This window comes from Ambystoma mexicanum, chromosome 7p (assembly GCF_040938575.1).
Source record: "Ambystoma mexicanum isolate Mex_15411 chromosome 7p, UKY_AmexF1_1, whole genome shotgun sequence".
In the NCBI taxonomy this organism is placed as follows: domain Eukaryota; kingdom Metazoa; phylum Chordata; class Amphibia; order Caudata; family Ambystomatidae; genus Ambystoma; species Ambystoma mexicanum.
In genome coordinates, this window is record NC_090939.1 from 602,596,077 (window position 1) to 602,613,463 (window position 17,387).

The 17,387-nt window shown below is 47.2% G+C and overlaps 1 protein-coding gene across 1 annotated transcript in view; it reads right to left on the reverse strand.

Moving 5' to 3' along the window:
* CYFIP1 (cytoplasmic FMR1 interacting protein 1) overlaps positions 1–17,387 on the reverse strand; it is a 1,181,635-nt gene that overhangs the window by 144,685 nt on the left and 1,019,563 nt on the right. The window contains 1 exon segment of the mRNA XM_069636612.1: positions 3,505–3,577. Within this exon segment, the coding sequence (XP_069492713.1) occupies positions 3,505–3,577 (73 nt within the window).

A 17,387-nucleotide genomic window follows, 5' to 3' on the forward strand; every position in this document is an offset into this window, starting at 1 on the left:
TTGAAATAGGGGCTTTGAATATAGGTTTCTAAAGTTTTTCAAGGCAGATGACCTAGGAGGATGGATTTATGTAGTTTGGCAATGTGTCCCACCGATTTAACGCCCATCTCTAAATTAATTCTTTATGATTTTCCTCCCATTCTCACCCATCTTCTCTCAAACCACACCCCCTTTTGTACTCTTTTACTGTATTTTGTATTTAAAATAAACGAGGTACTATAATGGTTATGTTTTGGTTGAAAATTTCTCTTAAAATGTTCATCTAGTGATTTGTGGGATATTGGTCCAGTGTTTTTTTATGTAAGTTGCACCTGATTTGCTTTGCAGTTAGTGATGTGATTGGATGTGCAGTGTGTGCTTGTACAAGTCTGCCATTTCGCTGCTACCCTTTTTTTGTTTTAACGTTGTAAAAATGTGCTCATGTAGTATTGTTTTTAATATGTGCCGGCACTGCATTTGTTGTATTAACGTTGTAAATACTTGCCGCCGGCTTAGTTTGCCTAATGTTGGTAAGCCGCTGCCGGCACATATTTGCGACATTAGTGACACAAATTCAGTGCCGGCTGTGGCTTGGTTTGCCCATTGTTAAGTTGCCGCTGGCTCGGATTATGTTTTACGATTGTTGGAAATATGTGCCGCCGGCGGCGGCTTATAATGTTGTTAAGCTCCCACCGGCACATATTTACAACGTTAGTTACGTTGAGTTCAGTGCGGCAGCAGTTTCTTTCATTTTTTCCAGTTTCCAAATTTTGGAACATCCCAAACTCTTGACATTTGATCTTCACCATCTCTCCAAAGTTTATATATTAGCATGAAATCTTTCTTTATAAGGCCACTCTCGATACACACTACCCCAGAATCATTGACCAATATTTCTTTCCCATCGATTCTTCATCTGGTGCCATGTTGCCCAAAATTGTATAGCAATTTCATGAAAGCCCTTTACATGCAGAAAAAATAAGTAAACAAATAAAAGAGGATTATCCATAATATCCTCTGCATTTCTGTTCATGGTAATCCTTAATTTCAGGTAAATTACCAGAAAGCTTTAAGGATGTCAAAAGTCTTAAAGGTATCACCGAAGAAGAAGAACACAATGCTATTAGTAAAGGGAAGTTATTGAAGGTGCTTATCAGTCTTGTAATAATGGGTAGGTATGGTAACTGGCGTAAAAGTTATGTTTCTTACAGTCTGCCATGTTAGCAATTAGTCATTTTCAAATTGAAATTGTACTGAATGTGTGACTTTAACAGGTGTAATCTTGGACCGTTGTCACTAATGAGGAAAATGAATATGTGCATTAAGTAACAGGAATATTCTTATGAGTCAGTGTAAACATTAAGAGAATGTTGTGCTTGTCCAATGGATCCTGATTGCAAAAGCAAACAGCAAAAAACAGAGAGCCATGCACTACATCTACCCTCTAAGAGCCAGCCATTTCTACACAGCCCTTTGGATGCTGGCAGCGGTGTGTGAGCTTCTTGACCTTTTCTGATGCTCTACCATTTGTTCACTTGTCCGGCTGAACATCTATGGAACCCTGCAGCTAAGCTACACTCCTCATGGGCACACTTGTATAGACAATTCCATAAGCTTCTCCTTGATTTTCTGAAATCACAAACAACTGATTTTGGAGTGTTATCTCGCTAGAATGGAGCCAAGATTTAAGCCGGTCAGATACCTCAATAAGTTAAGCACACACTCAGGACATCTGCATAAAAATGCACTGTTAGTCTGATAAGGCAGATTGGACTTTGAACGTCGATGAAAAGATTGCCATTAAATTAGGTAACAACACCCATTGCTTGCACAGTCTGCTGTTTAAAATTGTATATCCTCACCTCACAATCTCATTGCGGCTTTGTGTCAGATATATTGTGCTGGGATGCATTCCGACAGCACTACAGAGTATGTGACTCTTGTAAGTGGCGAAGTGGCGAGGCAGAACATTTCACAGAGATGTTTTGCTACAGGTAAGAAAGAATCTAATGTCTATAAACATCAATAACTCATAACAATATGTCACAGATTCTTGTCTTTTTAAACCCATTTTTCATGTAAAATGTGTCTTTTTTAAAAATTCCATTCCATTTACAATAAGTGCGTTTTGCCTTACAAGAACTATTCTTCAAGTGAGCAAACCAGTTATTGGAATGAAGGCAGTCGGGTACAGTCGTATTACAGGCCGCCTGAACCGCCAACTATGAATGATGGAGCTATGCTCCCTTTTTAGTTTTGGCTGTCAGGTAGCGCTAGAGCACCACAATAAGCTGAAACTTTTGCATTAGAGTACAGATGGGGAGAATTGGCATATGAAGAGGTACCCAAGGCTTGTAGTTGTTGGGATACTTAGCCACCCATTGATTAACCATGGCCATGCTAATCCCTGTGATCATTCCCATCCACTTCCTGGACAAAACACACCCTCCTGGGAACTCTTTGAGCTAGGTTCTATATAGCCTACCATCAAACATTGTCCTCGAAGTGCTTGCCAGTGTGTGTTCAAAGCAGTCTAATGACAGTAAATGGCTTAATTGGAGGTGGAAACCCGCTACTGGTGTAATAAGGTCTTCACCAGTTCTGCCTTCAGCCACTATTTATAAGCACTATGCACGTCCTTCACAGAAGTCCTGTTAATAAGCATTGGCAAAGCCAACACTTATGGCTTGTGTATACGCATTAGGCATCTGCCAGACACTGCCATCATATGCCCAGATACTCCCAACATTTTGCAGCTGGTACCAACGGTGGCCAGTTAATACCACTACAGCAGTGCCTGGCAAATGACTTTCCCAGGGGTACACCAAAGTCAAACCTATTGGCATTGCCAATGCTTGTTTTTTAAAGGACTTGAGCCGTGGATAGAGTGGCGGTGAGGTGGTGGGTTGGAAATCAGGAGGATGCAGTTGTGAAACTGCAGGACGGAACTCTGCACCTCGGCTTATCTACATACATCCTTCGACACAGTGACGTGTTTATAAACACATTTCTAATAGTGGGTTGTAAGCTGAACACAGTGGGTTCTGCGCAACATCGGGAATGTTTATAAATACATTTCTAATAGTGGGTTGTAAGCTGACCACAGTGGGTTCTGTGCAACATCAGGACAAGTATCCCACTCACAGGCCAGTCCCATCTCTTTCACTGTTTAACTTGGTTCCCCAATGCCCTGGCTTCCTTTGCAATCGACACCAACAAGTGTGAGCAAGACTTAAAACCCCTTTTTGAGGCGCCATTAACCCAGATAGTCAACATGGAATCTGCATCAACACCTTTATCAAGATCATGAGAATATTTTCCCTCAATGTAAGTTTCCCTCAATATAGGAAGCACAGTAATGTCCAGTATGCTGGTCTTCCCAGCTGCTCTCCTGAGAGTTAGCCATAAATAAGTGCCTCCCCCCGGCCACCAGGAGATGAGCCAAGGAAGCCCTGAGAGTTGCTTCTATGAGTAGGCTTGAGACGGTAACCTACGCGGCCATTTCTGCCAGAGTTGCACACTTACCCTTTACATGAATCCTCGGCAGGATATTCTGGAAAGGTGCAGCGTGCAACAGATCACATACTTCTTCCAATGACTGAGGAAAAGAGAGGTTTTAAGCATTAGTTTACTTCCATGTAGCTTTTGTAAAGTGAAACCCATTTAGTCAACCCAGAAATTGGCAGTTGGACAACAGTTAACCCCACATTCAGAGTGCACAAGCAAGAGACATGGCCACTAAGTTCCTATCCAAAAGGACAACGTTTCTAAACAGCAAATACTGTTCATTCTTTTCATTTACAAAAAAACACAGCTTCTGGTGGTCCAATAACTGCAGGATCAGACTACGAGCACGCCAACAGAACTTCAATACTTCGGAGAGCTTCAGCAGTTCTAAAAAGAAGGCATGTGTGCACATTATAAAACTGGCAGGATATACCCATAGTTTTGCAGCTGGAGATTCAAAACACTACATATCTATAGGAGTATGTATTTTAGGATTTTAAAAGATATGTTGTAATAAAATAATATTTCTAAAAAACAGGAATTTTGTAGTAATTGGGTTATCAATCTGGTCCAACAGTCCTCATGATGTCTAATTAAGAGGTTTCTTAATATCAAGGGAAGAAGTTTAGAGGTGACGGGATCTCTTCGTAGATTTCAGTTTTGTGTAAGGGGCATGGTCCTGTCCTCTGTGTTCTAAAAAACAAAAAAACAGTCCTTCAAAAGTTTTTGGGTGATTCAAATGTGTGTGCATTTTCCTAGCATTTACTGTTTTGGTCTGGAATTGTAACTTGCTTTTCTTAAAAGTCAGACAAATCACAAGTTTTGAAACCCTTTATTAGACAAACTGAAACTATTATGCCAAGATCGTAGAATGCATTTGTTCTCGAAATCCCATAGACTACTTTATCAGATGGTGAGCAGAGAATGCAATGGGCAACGCGAAACCCATGCAGGCACTCGTTTCTCACAGATAGAAAAAAAGAGAATCAACAGTTTATACTTCATTACATGAAGGAGGAGTATGCAAACGATGAAGGACGTGGCCTGACAACTTACACCTTATCTACAGAGGCATATATGCACCACCAAGGAAGACACACAAAGGTACTAACTGCAAAGTGGCCACCATTCTAGCAATGCTTGGAGTAACATTTTAAGAAGGCAAACTTTATTCACACCCAATGGTTATGCTTAATATGTTCACAAAATTAGGCACAAGCAATCAAAGTGCGGCCAAAAAGTTAGAACATTTATTTTAAGGACTTTAGAAGCATCTTGGAATAAAATGTTTTAAAACATAGACGTTTTGGGGCACTACTCTTCAGAACCCCTATAGGGAGAGGACACAGGATGACAACAGCACTCTTGAGAATATAAGCTCAAATGGTTGGCACCAATTATCAAATACGCGTCTAACAGACAACAGTGAACACTGCATCATTCAAACATGGTTTAACACATTTTCTATCTGCTGCAGTTTATGCAAGCCCTTCAGCCATTATTATGCTTGAGGCACAGGAAAGCTAACATTGGGCATTGTGCCTCATTTAAACTGGGGAAATATTTTGTAGTGGTTAAATTGTATACAAGCACGCAGGTTTAAGTAACTACAGTAATCTGTATGGTCCAGGCACTGCAGAGAGGCTGCACAACAAATACTTACCTCAGACTTAATGCTTTAACGAACACAATGATGCAAAGTGCCATTCTTAAGCTTCGTCAGACACTGAAATCACTGTAGATCATTATATGGGTGAGGCTGCCAGGAAGATTGGCTACGGCAAAAATAATTATAACTGTACTTGTAAACATCTTTAAACTGATGTAAAAGTGGAACACAATCTGCTTTTAAATCATGTGTTTAATTCTTTCTTTTCAAGAGGTTTCTAAAATACCATGGATAAGTTTTCAAACTTACTGGACCCTACTTTGAGATTGATTGTGAACATATTAAGAGCAACAGATTTGTTTGAAAAATGCGTGCTTCTTAAAAGGAAGTTCCAAGCACTGCTAAATGTGTTAAAAGGTTTTCAATGAGTACAGTTGCACGTCTTCCCTGGTGCCGGATTTATGCCTCAATAAATATAATAATAGAGAAGGTGGCTTTACAAGGCCGAATTTCATGCATACTATTAAGCCAAATGACATTCTGTTGACCAAGGTGCTTTAACCTTTTTGTCACCTTTATTTTTTGAATATTTTGACTATTTTGTTGCCAGAGGGACTTCTATCGATGTTTCCACTGCCACAACAACCCTTTTTTAGAATATGTTCCCTGGTTGCCCATAAGGCCCTTTTATGCCCAAGAGCAATTATATCACCTTGTATTGGTTTCGGGAAGTAGGCTGATGGCAGCTGTAAGTTAGTTTTAGGTTCTCCAGGGATGCAAGCTGATTCACTGTCTTGGTAGCCCAATGTACCTTTTTGGTAGCCACTGGGGCATTAAAGATTTTTCTTCTTGGGCTTCCTTTGTCTAGTAAAACCTGAGGCAGGCCAAAAATTGCTGTTGTGCACAAATGGGCTCACTTTGAGCCCAGCTATGCACCATCTATAGTCTCTTTCAATTCTTCTACACCCACGGTGGCCATCACAATGTCTGTAGGTTTGGTCCCAGGTGTGCATCTGGCCGCCAAAGGCTGTGTTTTAAATCCTCTTGTGTGAATGGTGGGCTGGCATAGGACAGCCACTGTTAAGGTGGGTATATCCAAGGGAGACCATGTTCCGGCCCTCAATTCTATCAGATTTTCAAAAGAAGTTTTTGTAATGCTTAATGTTGAGCCTTGCCTCCTCCCGTGGTTGTGCATGTGTGTACTGCTATGTATTCTTATATTCATGAGCATGTGAATCCATGCCAGACCCCATCCTGGAGAAGGCACAAGTTACTTACCTGTAACTGTTGTTCTCCAGCATGGATCTGGCATGGATTCAGATGCGAACCCTCCCTCCTTCCCCTCTGCGGCTCTTCACTTGGTCATACTGCCATTTTACGTGCTACCAAATCGGAGGATGGCTGCCAGGGGCGGGGCTCAGGGAGAGGGCAGTCATTGGCTGGGGGCAGTATGACCCAGAGACCAGTGATTGGTTACTACTAAGAAAGACAGATCAGAAACGAAACTGATACTGATTTTTTCTTTACCGAGGATTCCCAGCCTGACGACGGGGAATATTCATGAGCATGTGAATCCATGCCAGACCCATGCTGGAGAACAACAGTTACAGGTAAGTAACTTGTTCCTAATCCTGACAAAGTAAAGCAAACGCTGTGCATAGCTGTGGACATTACATGTCAAAGATGTGGAATACGTTGGAGGACCCAATCCATTCCAAATAAAAGTACTAAAACAGCAGCAAATGTACATACTAATAAGAAGGAGCAATAAATGACCCAATCAACCTGACAGCAGGATATAGAGACCGCTTCCACCCACTTAATATCTGCGCGAGACTACGAGGAAAGCAAAGATGGAAAGTAAGAACGCTTTCTCCTATACTAAAACAATTTTCAAAAATGTCAATAACCTATTAGACAGGGAAATTTCATTTGTTTTAAGGATTCTAATCCATAAATCCTCATCAAGTATAGATTGGCGTAACACAGTGTTTTCAGCAGACGCAGAGCTGGTCAAGATGCACACAAATGTTTTAAAGTTTTGTCATGTAAAGCACAGTGCCCACAGAGCCTTTTGCCCTGAGGGACCTTTCTCCTTTTGCCCAGAACATCCATAGTGGAGAGAAGATTTAACTTTAGCCTCAACATTTGGGTCCTAAATGCCATAGACTGATGCTTTCTCAGGTCTGGGGAGTTATAATTCCTCAACGACCAAGTAAAATGATCATTAAAACAACGGTATTCCAACAAAACAGCCATAAGCTGTATCTGCACATATCTAAACAGCGTTTGCTTTACTTTGTCAGGATTAGGAACAAGTTACTTACCTGTAACTGTTGTTCTCCAGCATGGGTCTGGCATGGATTCACATGCTCATGAATATTCCCCGTCGTCAGGCTGGGAATCCTCGGTAAAGAAAAAATCAGTATCAGTTTCGTTTCTGATCTGTCTTTCTTAGTAGTAACCAATCACTGGTCTCTGGGTCATACTGCCCCCAGCCAATGACTGCCCTCTCCCTGAGCCCCGCCCCTGGCAGCCATCCTCCGATTTGGTAGCACGTAAAATGGCAGTATGACCAAGTGAAGAGCCGCAGAGGGGAAGGAGGGAGGGTTCGCATCTGAATCCATGCCAGATCCATGCTGGAGAACAACAGTTACAGGTAAGTAACTTGTGCCTTCTCCAGGATGGGGTCTGGCATGGATTCACATGCTCATGAATATAAGAATACATAGCAGTACACACATGCACAACCACGGGAGGAGGCAAGGCTCAACATTAAGCATTACAAAAACTCAACATTAAGCAACTCTTACCTCCTCACCAGGCCCACATTCAGGCGAACAGGTTGCACAGCACTGCTTGGCCGACTCTGGACTCCTCCCTGGAATCTTGGTCGACGCAGTACAATTTCGTGAAGGTGTGCGTCGACCTCCACGTAGCAACTCTGCAGATGTCCAGCAGGGGCACACCAGACAAGAACGCCGTAGTAGCAGCGATCGCTCTGGTCGAATGGGCTCTCGGACAGACGGGCAACGGTCGGTTTGCCAACCGATGACAATGCATGATGCAGCCGGAGAGCCATCTGGAAATGGAAGCCTTCAAGAGGGCCTTCCCTTGATACACTCTCCAAAGTTCACAAAAAGCTGTGATGTCTTCCGAAAACTCTCTATGCGGTCCACGTAGAACTTCAGTGCTCTAGCTACATCCAGCGAGTGCAAAGTCCTCTCGGCCGGCGACGAAGGAGACGGGAAGAAAATTGGCAACACCAACGGCTCGTTGAGGTGGAAGTCCTACGGCACCTTGGGCATGAAGGAGGGGTGCGTCCTCGTGGAAAGTCAAGTATGGAGGCTTGCAGGAAAGGGCCTGGATCTCTCCCACTCGTCGTGCAGAGGTGATGGCCACAAGGAACGCTGTTTTCCACGACAGAAATTTCAACAGTGTCGAATGCAGAGGCTCGAATGGCGGCCCCATGAGCCTGGTCAGCACCATGTTGCGCTCCCATGCCGGGGCCGGAGCCTTCACCGGCGGAAACGATCGGAACAGTCCCTTCATAAATTCCTTCACCAGGCGATGAGACCACAGGGATGACCGTCCCGGAGTTCTGGTGTAACGGGAAATCGCTGCAAGATGGATCTTGATGGAAGCGTGAGCTAGCCCCGCCTTGGCCAGCGACAGCAGGTACGGCAGCACTTGAGGGGCCGTAATTCGCAGAGGGTTGATCTTCTGTGCGCGGCACCAGACAGAGAACCTCTTCCACTTGTGTCTGTAGCACCTTAGAGTTGAGGACGCCCTGGCCTTTGCAAGCACCTCCTTGCAGTCCGCCGGGATATCGTACCCTCCAAACTCTAGTGCTGCAGGAGCCAGGCCTGCAAGTTCAGTGACTCCGGGTCATGATGGAGTATGGCGCCTCCTACTCTGGAGAGAAGATCTGCATCCGTCGACAGTTTGACTGGTGGGGACGCTGACAAGTCCAGAAGGTCCGGGAACCAGATCTGTCTCGGCCACACCGGTGCGACAAGGATCATCCTGCACCGGGACCTCTTGAGTTGGTTGACGAGTCGCAGTAGCAACGGCAATGGAGGGAAAGCATACAGGAACAGGCCGTCCCAGGGGAACGAGAAAGCATCGTCCATGCTCCTCGGCTGGGGAAACCTGCTGGCGAACCTCTGGCACTTTAGTTTGTCGCCGTTGCGAACAGGTCGATCTGGGGTTTGCCCCATCGTTGGAAGACTCGATCCACTTGGTCCTGACGTAGTTCCCACTCGTGGCACGAGCGCAGCTCCCTGCTGAGTGAGTCGGCGATGGTGTTCTTTATCCCTGCCAGATGAAAGGGTACCAGAAACATCCCCCTGGGCCATGGCCCAATGCCACAGACCCTGGGCTTCCTTGGATAGGGCTGGGGATCTGGTTCCTCCCTGCTTCCGGATGTAGAACACTGTGGTGGTGTTGTCGGTGAAGATCCTCACCACCTTCCTTGAGGGACGGGAGAAACGACCTGAGGACCCAGAACACTGCTCGGAGTTCCAGGATGTTGATGTGGAGTGGCCTCTCCTCCAGGAGCCAAAGGCCTCTCGCGTGAAGATCTCCGGTGTGCGCTCCCCACCCTTCCAGGGAGGCATCCGTCGTCACCGTCACCTGGTGTGCTGGGGTCTGAAAGTCCTTGCCCACCGCGAGATGTGCGTGGTTGCCCCACCACCAAATTGCTTGGCAGAAAACTTCGTTGAGCGGGATCTTGTCTTCGAAACTGCCTGCAACTTGCATCCAACGGGCGTCGAGGAACTCCTGTAGGGGACGCATCCGAAGCCTGCGTAGGCGCACCAGGTAGCTGCATGAGAACATCATCCCGAGAAGGGACTTGATGGACCTCACCCTGGCCACGTCCGTGGCCAGGAAACGCTGCACCTTGCCCAAGATGGCCTTCGTCCTTTCCTCCGACGGCGAGGCTAATCGCGCTACTGTATTGAGCCTGGCTCCCAGAAACAGTGCAACCTGTGACAGAACCAGGTGGGATTTGGGGAAGTTGATGGAGAATCCCAGGTCTGTGAGCAGCTGGACGGTCTTCGCTGTGTGCTCGACGGCGAGCTCCCTTGTTCTTGCTCGGATGAGCCAATCGTCCAGGTAGGGGTAGACGTGGATCCCCTGCAGGCGCAGCCACGCCGCCACTGGTGCCAGGCACTTGGTGAATACTCTGGGTGCCGACTTAACTCAGAATTGGAGGGCCTTGAATAGGTAGTGCCTTGGACTAAGAACCTGAGAAACATTCGGTGTCCTTTTACAATGGGGATGTGAAAGTATGCATACTCCAAATCCAACGACGATAGGAAGTCGCCTTCCTCCAGCTGGCCCAGCACGTGTTCGAGGGTAATCTTCCGGAACTTCTGTGCCTTGATGTATTTGTTTAATCGACGCAGGTCCAGGATGGGACGCCATCCTTATGTCTTCTTTCTGACGAGGAAGTACCTGGAGTACACCCCGGAGCCCCGGAGACTCTTTGGGACGAGCTTGATGGCTCCTTTCTTGAGCATCGCCCTTACTTCCAACAGCAGTTGAGGCAAGTGGTTCTCCTTCCTGGCCACGGGAGGAATGCAGGGGCACTTTTTTAGAAATTCAAGTGTGCCCATGGGCCAGGGCATCCAGCACCCAGTGGTCGGTGGAGATGGACTCCCATACGCTGACGAACTTTGCCAGCCGGCCTCCCTCCGGGGTGCTCAGGTGGGGGCCCTACGCTACGGCCGGTTCAGTCTTGCTTGGCAGAGGCCTTGCCGCCTTGGCCTCCCTGGCGATGGCAGCGAGATCCACCTGACTTGCCTCGTCCTCTGCAGGCCTCCTGCCGGTACATCGAGGAGCCACTGCAGAATCCTTTGGATACACCTTGCCTCCAGAGTTCCGAAAGGGCGGCCGTCGTTGCTGCAAAACTCCCAAGGCCCGAGCCGTCTCTGTGTCGGTCTTGATGGCCTGAAGTGACTCATCCACTGTTTTTCCAAACAGGTTGTTCCTGTCGAAGGGCATGTCCAAAACTCTGGTTTGCACGTCCTGGCGGAAATCTGTTGCCTTGAGCCATCCCCGCGTCGAAGGCAAACGCCGTTGCCCAACTGGTGGAAACCGGTGTCGGCAATGTCCGTGGCTACCGTTATGGCGTGGTCCGACGCCACCTCACCTTCCTGTAGGATCGCCAGGGCCTATGGTAGGAAGTCCAACAGGGGGGGCAATCTTGTACCACAACTCCATGTCGTAGCTGGCCACAAACGCTAGGGCGTTGGCCACCTTAATCGTCGTCGCCGCAGACGAGATGACCCGTCCCATGGCGTCCAGTTTCTTTCCCTCGCCGTCCGGTGGGAAAGTTGAATGAAGCCGATGCCCCGCCGCTTTCTTCTTGGCCGCCGCCGAGATGACCGGATCCGGGGTCGGCTGTGCCCTAAGGCACAAAGGGGCGGTATCGGGGACCCGGTACTTGCTCTTGTACCAGTCCCTCTTGGCAGGTGTCGTGGATGGTCCCTCATCCCAGATGTCATCTAGCAACGGCACAGCGAGGACCGTCTTCCTCTTGGCCTCGTGCCGTTGGTAGAGGAAGCCTTCCTTCTTCTGTTCTTCGGGGCAGAGCTGTAAAAGCTCGGATGCCCTGGCAATCATGGCATGGAAGGAGCCAATTTCGTTGGGTGGGGGGGCCCCGAGGAGGTGAAATGATATGATAGTTTATTTATATAGCGCCTATACACAATGTGTTTCAAAGCGCTTCAAGGCAAGGAAGGGAACAAGGGAAAATACAACAACATTCTTACAGGCCATGAACAGTAAGGATGTGAAATTAACTATCGTACTCGGCCTGATGAGATTTTAGATAGTGCAAGTGCTAAGACATAGATAAGGAAGGGAGGGGGAGAGTGGGAAGGAAATGAAAACAGACAGGCGACTACCGTACTAGGCCTGACGACATTTTTTGGTAGAGCTGGAGGAAAACAAAAGGTGAGGGAGAGGGGTGCAGAAAGGGAGGGGAGGAACAAAACAAGTGACTATCGTACTAGGCCTGACAACGTTTCAGATAGTGCTGGAGGGAGGTGGGCAACAGTAAGGGGATAGGCGAGCGACAGACTAGGTTGCTATCATGGTAGGTCCAGGGACAATTCTGATAGAGTAAGTGCATAGAAGAAAGTAAGGGGTGGAGGGGAGGTGGTGACGGGAGGCCCATCCCGTCGTCACCACAGTCGTCATCATCCTTCCCAGTCGTGGCCGTATCTGTTCCCGTGTCATCCCCAGGGGAAGGAGATAAGGGCTGAGAGGGCCGTGAGGGCTGGAAGGGCGGGGGTGGATGAACTCTCCTCCTCTTGTTTGGAGGGCTTCCCGACGGGCTCGGTTCTGCTGGGTCGTCCGTTGGGGGTAGGGGCAATCTCATCCTTATCTCCGTGCGTAAGGTTTGGATTGCCATCAAAATGGCCACCGAGTTGTCCTGTGGCTCGGGTTGCGACAGGTGTGATGGTTGCTCCTCCTCCATGGGAGCCTCGTCGGCACCACCATCGCTCTCTTCGTCCTCCTCGTCGTGATTCCTCCCGTGGGGCCGGACCTCCTCAAACTTCTCATTGAGGCCCTCCACGACTTCAACCAGCTCCTCCTCGTAGGCTGTATCCGTGTCTGTAACGGCCACCGCCGCCCCCCCTTTTTCCACCGGGATCTTCACGGGGGTCTTCTCGATGGGCTGAGAAGAGGATTCCCTCCACGGTGGCAGGGAAACTCTGGGCCCCAAAGGTCGCCTCCACTGGGGTAGCCTCCACAGGCTTCGCCAGGGTCGTCGCAACTGCGTTGATAGAGGCCTTAGCCGGGTGAATCAAGGCCTTCACCACCTTGTGCGCGCTTGAGACCGTCACCTTGGGGAAGGGTTACTGCCTCGCTCCCCCTCGACTGGTTCCTTCGAGATCGACCGGGGCCTCTCCAGAAGCTTGGCCGGGTTCTCGGATTTTCTCTTCCCCGAGCCAGAGCGTTGGCTCGTGGTTGATGGCGCCGGTAAAAGTGCGCCCTTCTGGCAGCCAAGGAGCCAGACCGTTCGGCGTTCCCGCTGCCTGCGGACTCACGGTGCTTTGCCTTTTGTTGGGCCCCCGTCGCCGGAGCACCCTCACAGGACTTACAAGACCGCTCAGACTTCTTCTCACCTGCTGGGCTCTTTCCTTCCAGCCAGTTGGCGGGACGGGTCCAATGATCCCTCATAGTCCGATCCGTCATGTTCATGCAAAATGCACAGTCCTTCTCCACGTGCGTTTTTACTTCGTGAAAGCAGTAGAGGCATCTAGAATGCTCGTCCTCCTTGAACACATCCTGTAACCCGCATCCAGGGCAGTTCCTAAACAGCTTGGATCCGGGTGTCGAGTGTCCCTTTTCCTGGGCCATTTCCACGAGGTAGGCCTCAGAAACTTCTGGAATCCTCCAAGAAGCGTAACTCGATGAAAACTTCACCCTTGAGGGGCGTAGACAATTCTGAAATGGATCCCCGTTGATCGGAAGTAGAAACGGTGGAGCTTGAGGCTTGATTGAGCGAAAAAATAGGATAAAACATTGAAAAAACGCAAAATGCAGTAAAAGCTCAAGAGCTATAGCAGGAGGACTCCCAACACTTGAACGTGCGGTAAAAATCTGAGGATGGCTGTCAGGGGCAGGGCTTAGGGAGAGGGCAGTCATTGGCTGGGGGCAGTATGACCCAGAGACCAGTGATTGGTTACTACCAAAAAAGACAGATCAGAAACGAAACTGATACTGATTTTTTCTTTACCGAGGATTCCCAGCCTGACGACAGGGAATATTCATGAGCATGTGAATCCATGCCAGACCCCATGCTGGAGAAGTACACAATTCCTGTGATGAGGAATCAATTTTGGAATGAGTTTTCGTACACCATATGCCCCAATTCGTCAGTACCGCTAACCCACAGTTCATTCAGGTGGACAAAGAACGACGCATTAGGTGGTGAGATTATGCCAGCGTACAACTGCAGTTTTCCCCAATCATTCACAGTCTGAATTGGCAATTGCCCCAACTCAAAGAGTATTCCAGTAATTGGGACTGAGGCCGGTAGGTGCAACACCCCTCACCATAACGTGGCCTCTAACCTTGCCCAGCATTCCCCGTCTCCCCTTGTTTGGACACCATAAACTAACTTTGGGGCAATTTTCTGTTTGAACAATTTCAAAACAGGTAAAAATTAAAACTTTCCAAACTTATAATCAAATTGGATCAATTGACTAGTCACTGCCAAAAATGTCGACTCAAGTTCAGCCTAAGGCAATTTTCTTCCGTTTACATCATGAATACACAAGCCCAGATATTTATACATGTTAACCGCCTCTAAACCGTGACCTCACAAATCCCAACAACATTTTTTCCATTTACTCTTCACCCTGTTAAGCACCAAAAAAAAACAATTTCAAGGTGTTAATTGAGAGGTCTTGCTTACTTAAAAAATTCTCAAATGCCTATCCTGGCAAGCCTATCGGAGTCATATCACAGATGACTATGTTATCTGTGTACGTTAAGTATTGTACTGCCAGGTTTCCCCAATTTAGGCGGGTTTGTCCTAGCAGTATTCCAGCAGGCATGCATATCCTTTATATAAAAACAAAATACAAACGGTCCAAGGACACACCCCTGACGCAGTCCCCAGATTGTCTCTAACAGGAGGAGGCACCATGTGAAGCAAGTCTAATTTTTTTTAAAAAATTCCACAATGCAGAGCCTCCAAAATGCCTATCAACGGTTGGGGGCATCCACTATCAGAAAGACGGGTGGCTCTGTTTACATGGTCAAAAGCTTTACTAATATCCAAGAAAGCCAAGTAAAGAGGCCTCCCCTGATCCCTTTCCCGTGCAGCATAAAGTGCCAAAACAAAGCTATTCAGGGCTGTTGCCACCCCCTTCTTAAAACCTGCCTGAAAGGGATCCAGCCAATTTCAACCTTGCAATCATCCAGGGTCCAGGTTAGGGTCGCCCCAGCCAGGCAACATGTGCAAATTGAGAGCCCCCCACCCACCCAACAGCCTCTCCTTTACATAGACTTATGAGAAATAGTTAAACCATACATTTTCAGCTATTGCTTGGATTTGCTTTGGCTCAATCATCTGCCAGAATCTCGTCCTATTGTTTCCCAGCATGCAGTCAACATTTTCTCAGTCTCATTGATCCCCATAAGAAATGTGTGGCCCTTTACCAATTTATGTATATTTGTTTAACCCTACGAACCTCCCTCATCACCCCAGGCGACCCAGTCCTCCTTATCCCCCTAATCTCTAGTCACAGCTTTTTCTGCTCCTGGGCTAAAGGATCAAAACCATGATTGTGGCCCACCTTTCTGGATCCCTTAACCAGCTGTTTAACTGGCAATAAAGCCCCTAAAACTTTAGACACAGAGGGAGCAAACCCTTCCGGGGGAACACACAACATCAGCCTATAAGCATAAGAGACTCCCAATCATTCTGTCAAAGGCCATAGCTATTCTTGGAGACCATTTTACAAGGTAGTTCCTAGGGTTCATTTCAACGTTCAAGGCCTTACCTGCAAACAGTGTTAACCGGAACACAGGGAGCTGGCAACAAACCATAGTGCGGCCACTCAATCCTTAACTTTTTACGTTCGGGGTACCACCTTTCTGAAACAAATCTGCGTAGAGGAAATAATAGTCGATAGTTGACTTCCATAGACCGTTTCGCCAAGTAAAGTTTGGGTGGACATCACCCGTGAAATTTCCATTAAACAGCACCAGGTCCCATGCCTCAAACTCCTGGCGTACACTTTGTCCCCCATCATATGCTTCCCTAAGCCATTTTTGACCTTGCCGATTCATGATACCAGCAATCGTCCAGACAATCTGCATTACAGTCACCCAGAACCATAACCGAAACTCATCTTCTGGAACTTCCCCCCAGCAATAGAAAGGACAGGGGATTCAAAGCTTCGACCATATTAACAGGTTCGGGGTTTAGATATACGTTTACCAGCTAACACTGGTTAAACCATCCCCCGTCTTTTCCCGTCCTTTCAATCAAAACTTGCCAACGTATACCTTCTTTTTATATCTATTTTTCAAAATATAAGGCTCAAAGTTCTCTTAATGGCTATCAGTAGGCCTCCAAATGGGCAACCCCTGGTACCTCGTTCAGCCTCAACATAGGCAACATAAGAACCATCGGTTTCATTATGTCCAAGTTTCCTTGCCCCCGCCTCAAGACTATGTGTGTAGTGTTTATCACCAGATACTTGTCTCACGTTAGCAGCTGGGGCAAAATGTTTCTTCATCAACATTTAGTGTTCTTCATACATATACTGGTTGTATCTTGAGTGATGTGGGTTAAGGTGCTTATTTTTAAACTGATAAATATTCTCTGTGTTACTTTAATGAAGTGTATACTTATTCAGTATACCAGTGTTGGGGGTTTTCTTTAGTTAACTGTTTTGAGTAGCTGACCTTTGTTACCAGCCCTCCCTTCCCACCCAACTGCTCGGACTAGCTACTTACCTTTAGAGGGCATTGCCTTCCATTTTGGTTGGATGTGTTGTTCTGCCATTAGGTTAGATGGTTGTTCTGCCCTCACCAGAGGTTTGCATGCAAATCTCCCTTACACATACTCTTACTAAATGGAGTATAAACTGAAGATGCTCACATTTCTAGGAGAAAGAAATGTACACTGTGGGTTGTTTACTCATTTCATGCTGCAACCACCATCTGATGAAGTCCATGGGACTCGGAAAACTAATTAATTGTACCAGCACAGCATTATATTTTCAGTTAGTCCAATATAAGGTATCAAAACTTTAATTTTGTAGGATTTTAAAACTGGGCTAATTTGGCCAGAGTCACTGGTGCCATGCAAAATCCGAAGGGCTCTCTTTGCGCCGGATTGGAAGAGGCCATGGGTTGAAGGCTATCCATGTTTTTAAGAATGGCAGTGGTGCAGGGGCTCCAGCTCAGAATCTGAAAGCATTGCTTCCTTGAAGGTGAGGGAGGCCTGTGCCTCTAGGAGAAGGACTTGCTCCTTGAACAGGAAGACTTTGCCCTTTATCTCCTTTCTTTTTCTCCTGTCAGCAGACGCCACAGGGTGAATCTCTCAGGCGACTACATTGGCTATTTGTGCAGCGAAAACCTTCAACGCGCGCTCCATAATGACTGTAAAAGTGCATGGTCTGGCAAGATGCACAGGCATTGGTATCATGCTGCAGGCCAGGCAGGGGGACTAGATTTTGGAAATAAAAACTGGGACATGCCAGAAACATAAAAGTAGTTCTAAGCCAGCACCCCGTTCAAAGACCCGTAGTTCTCC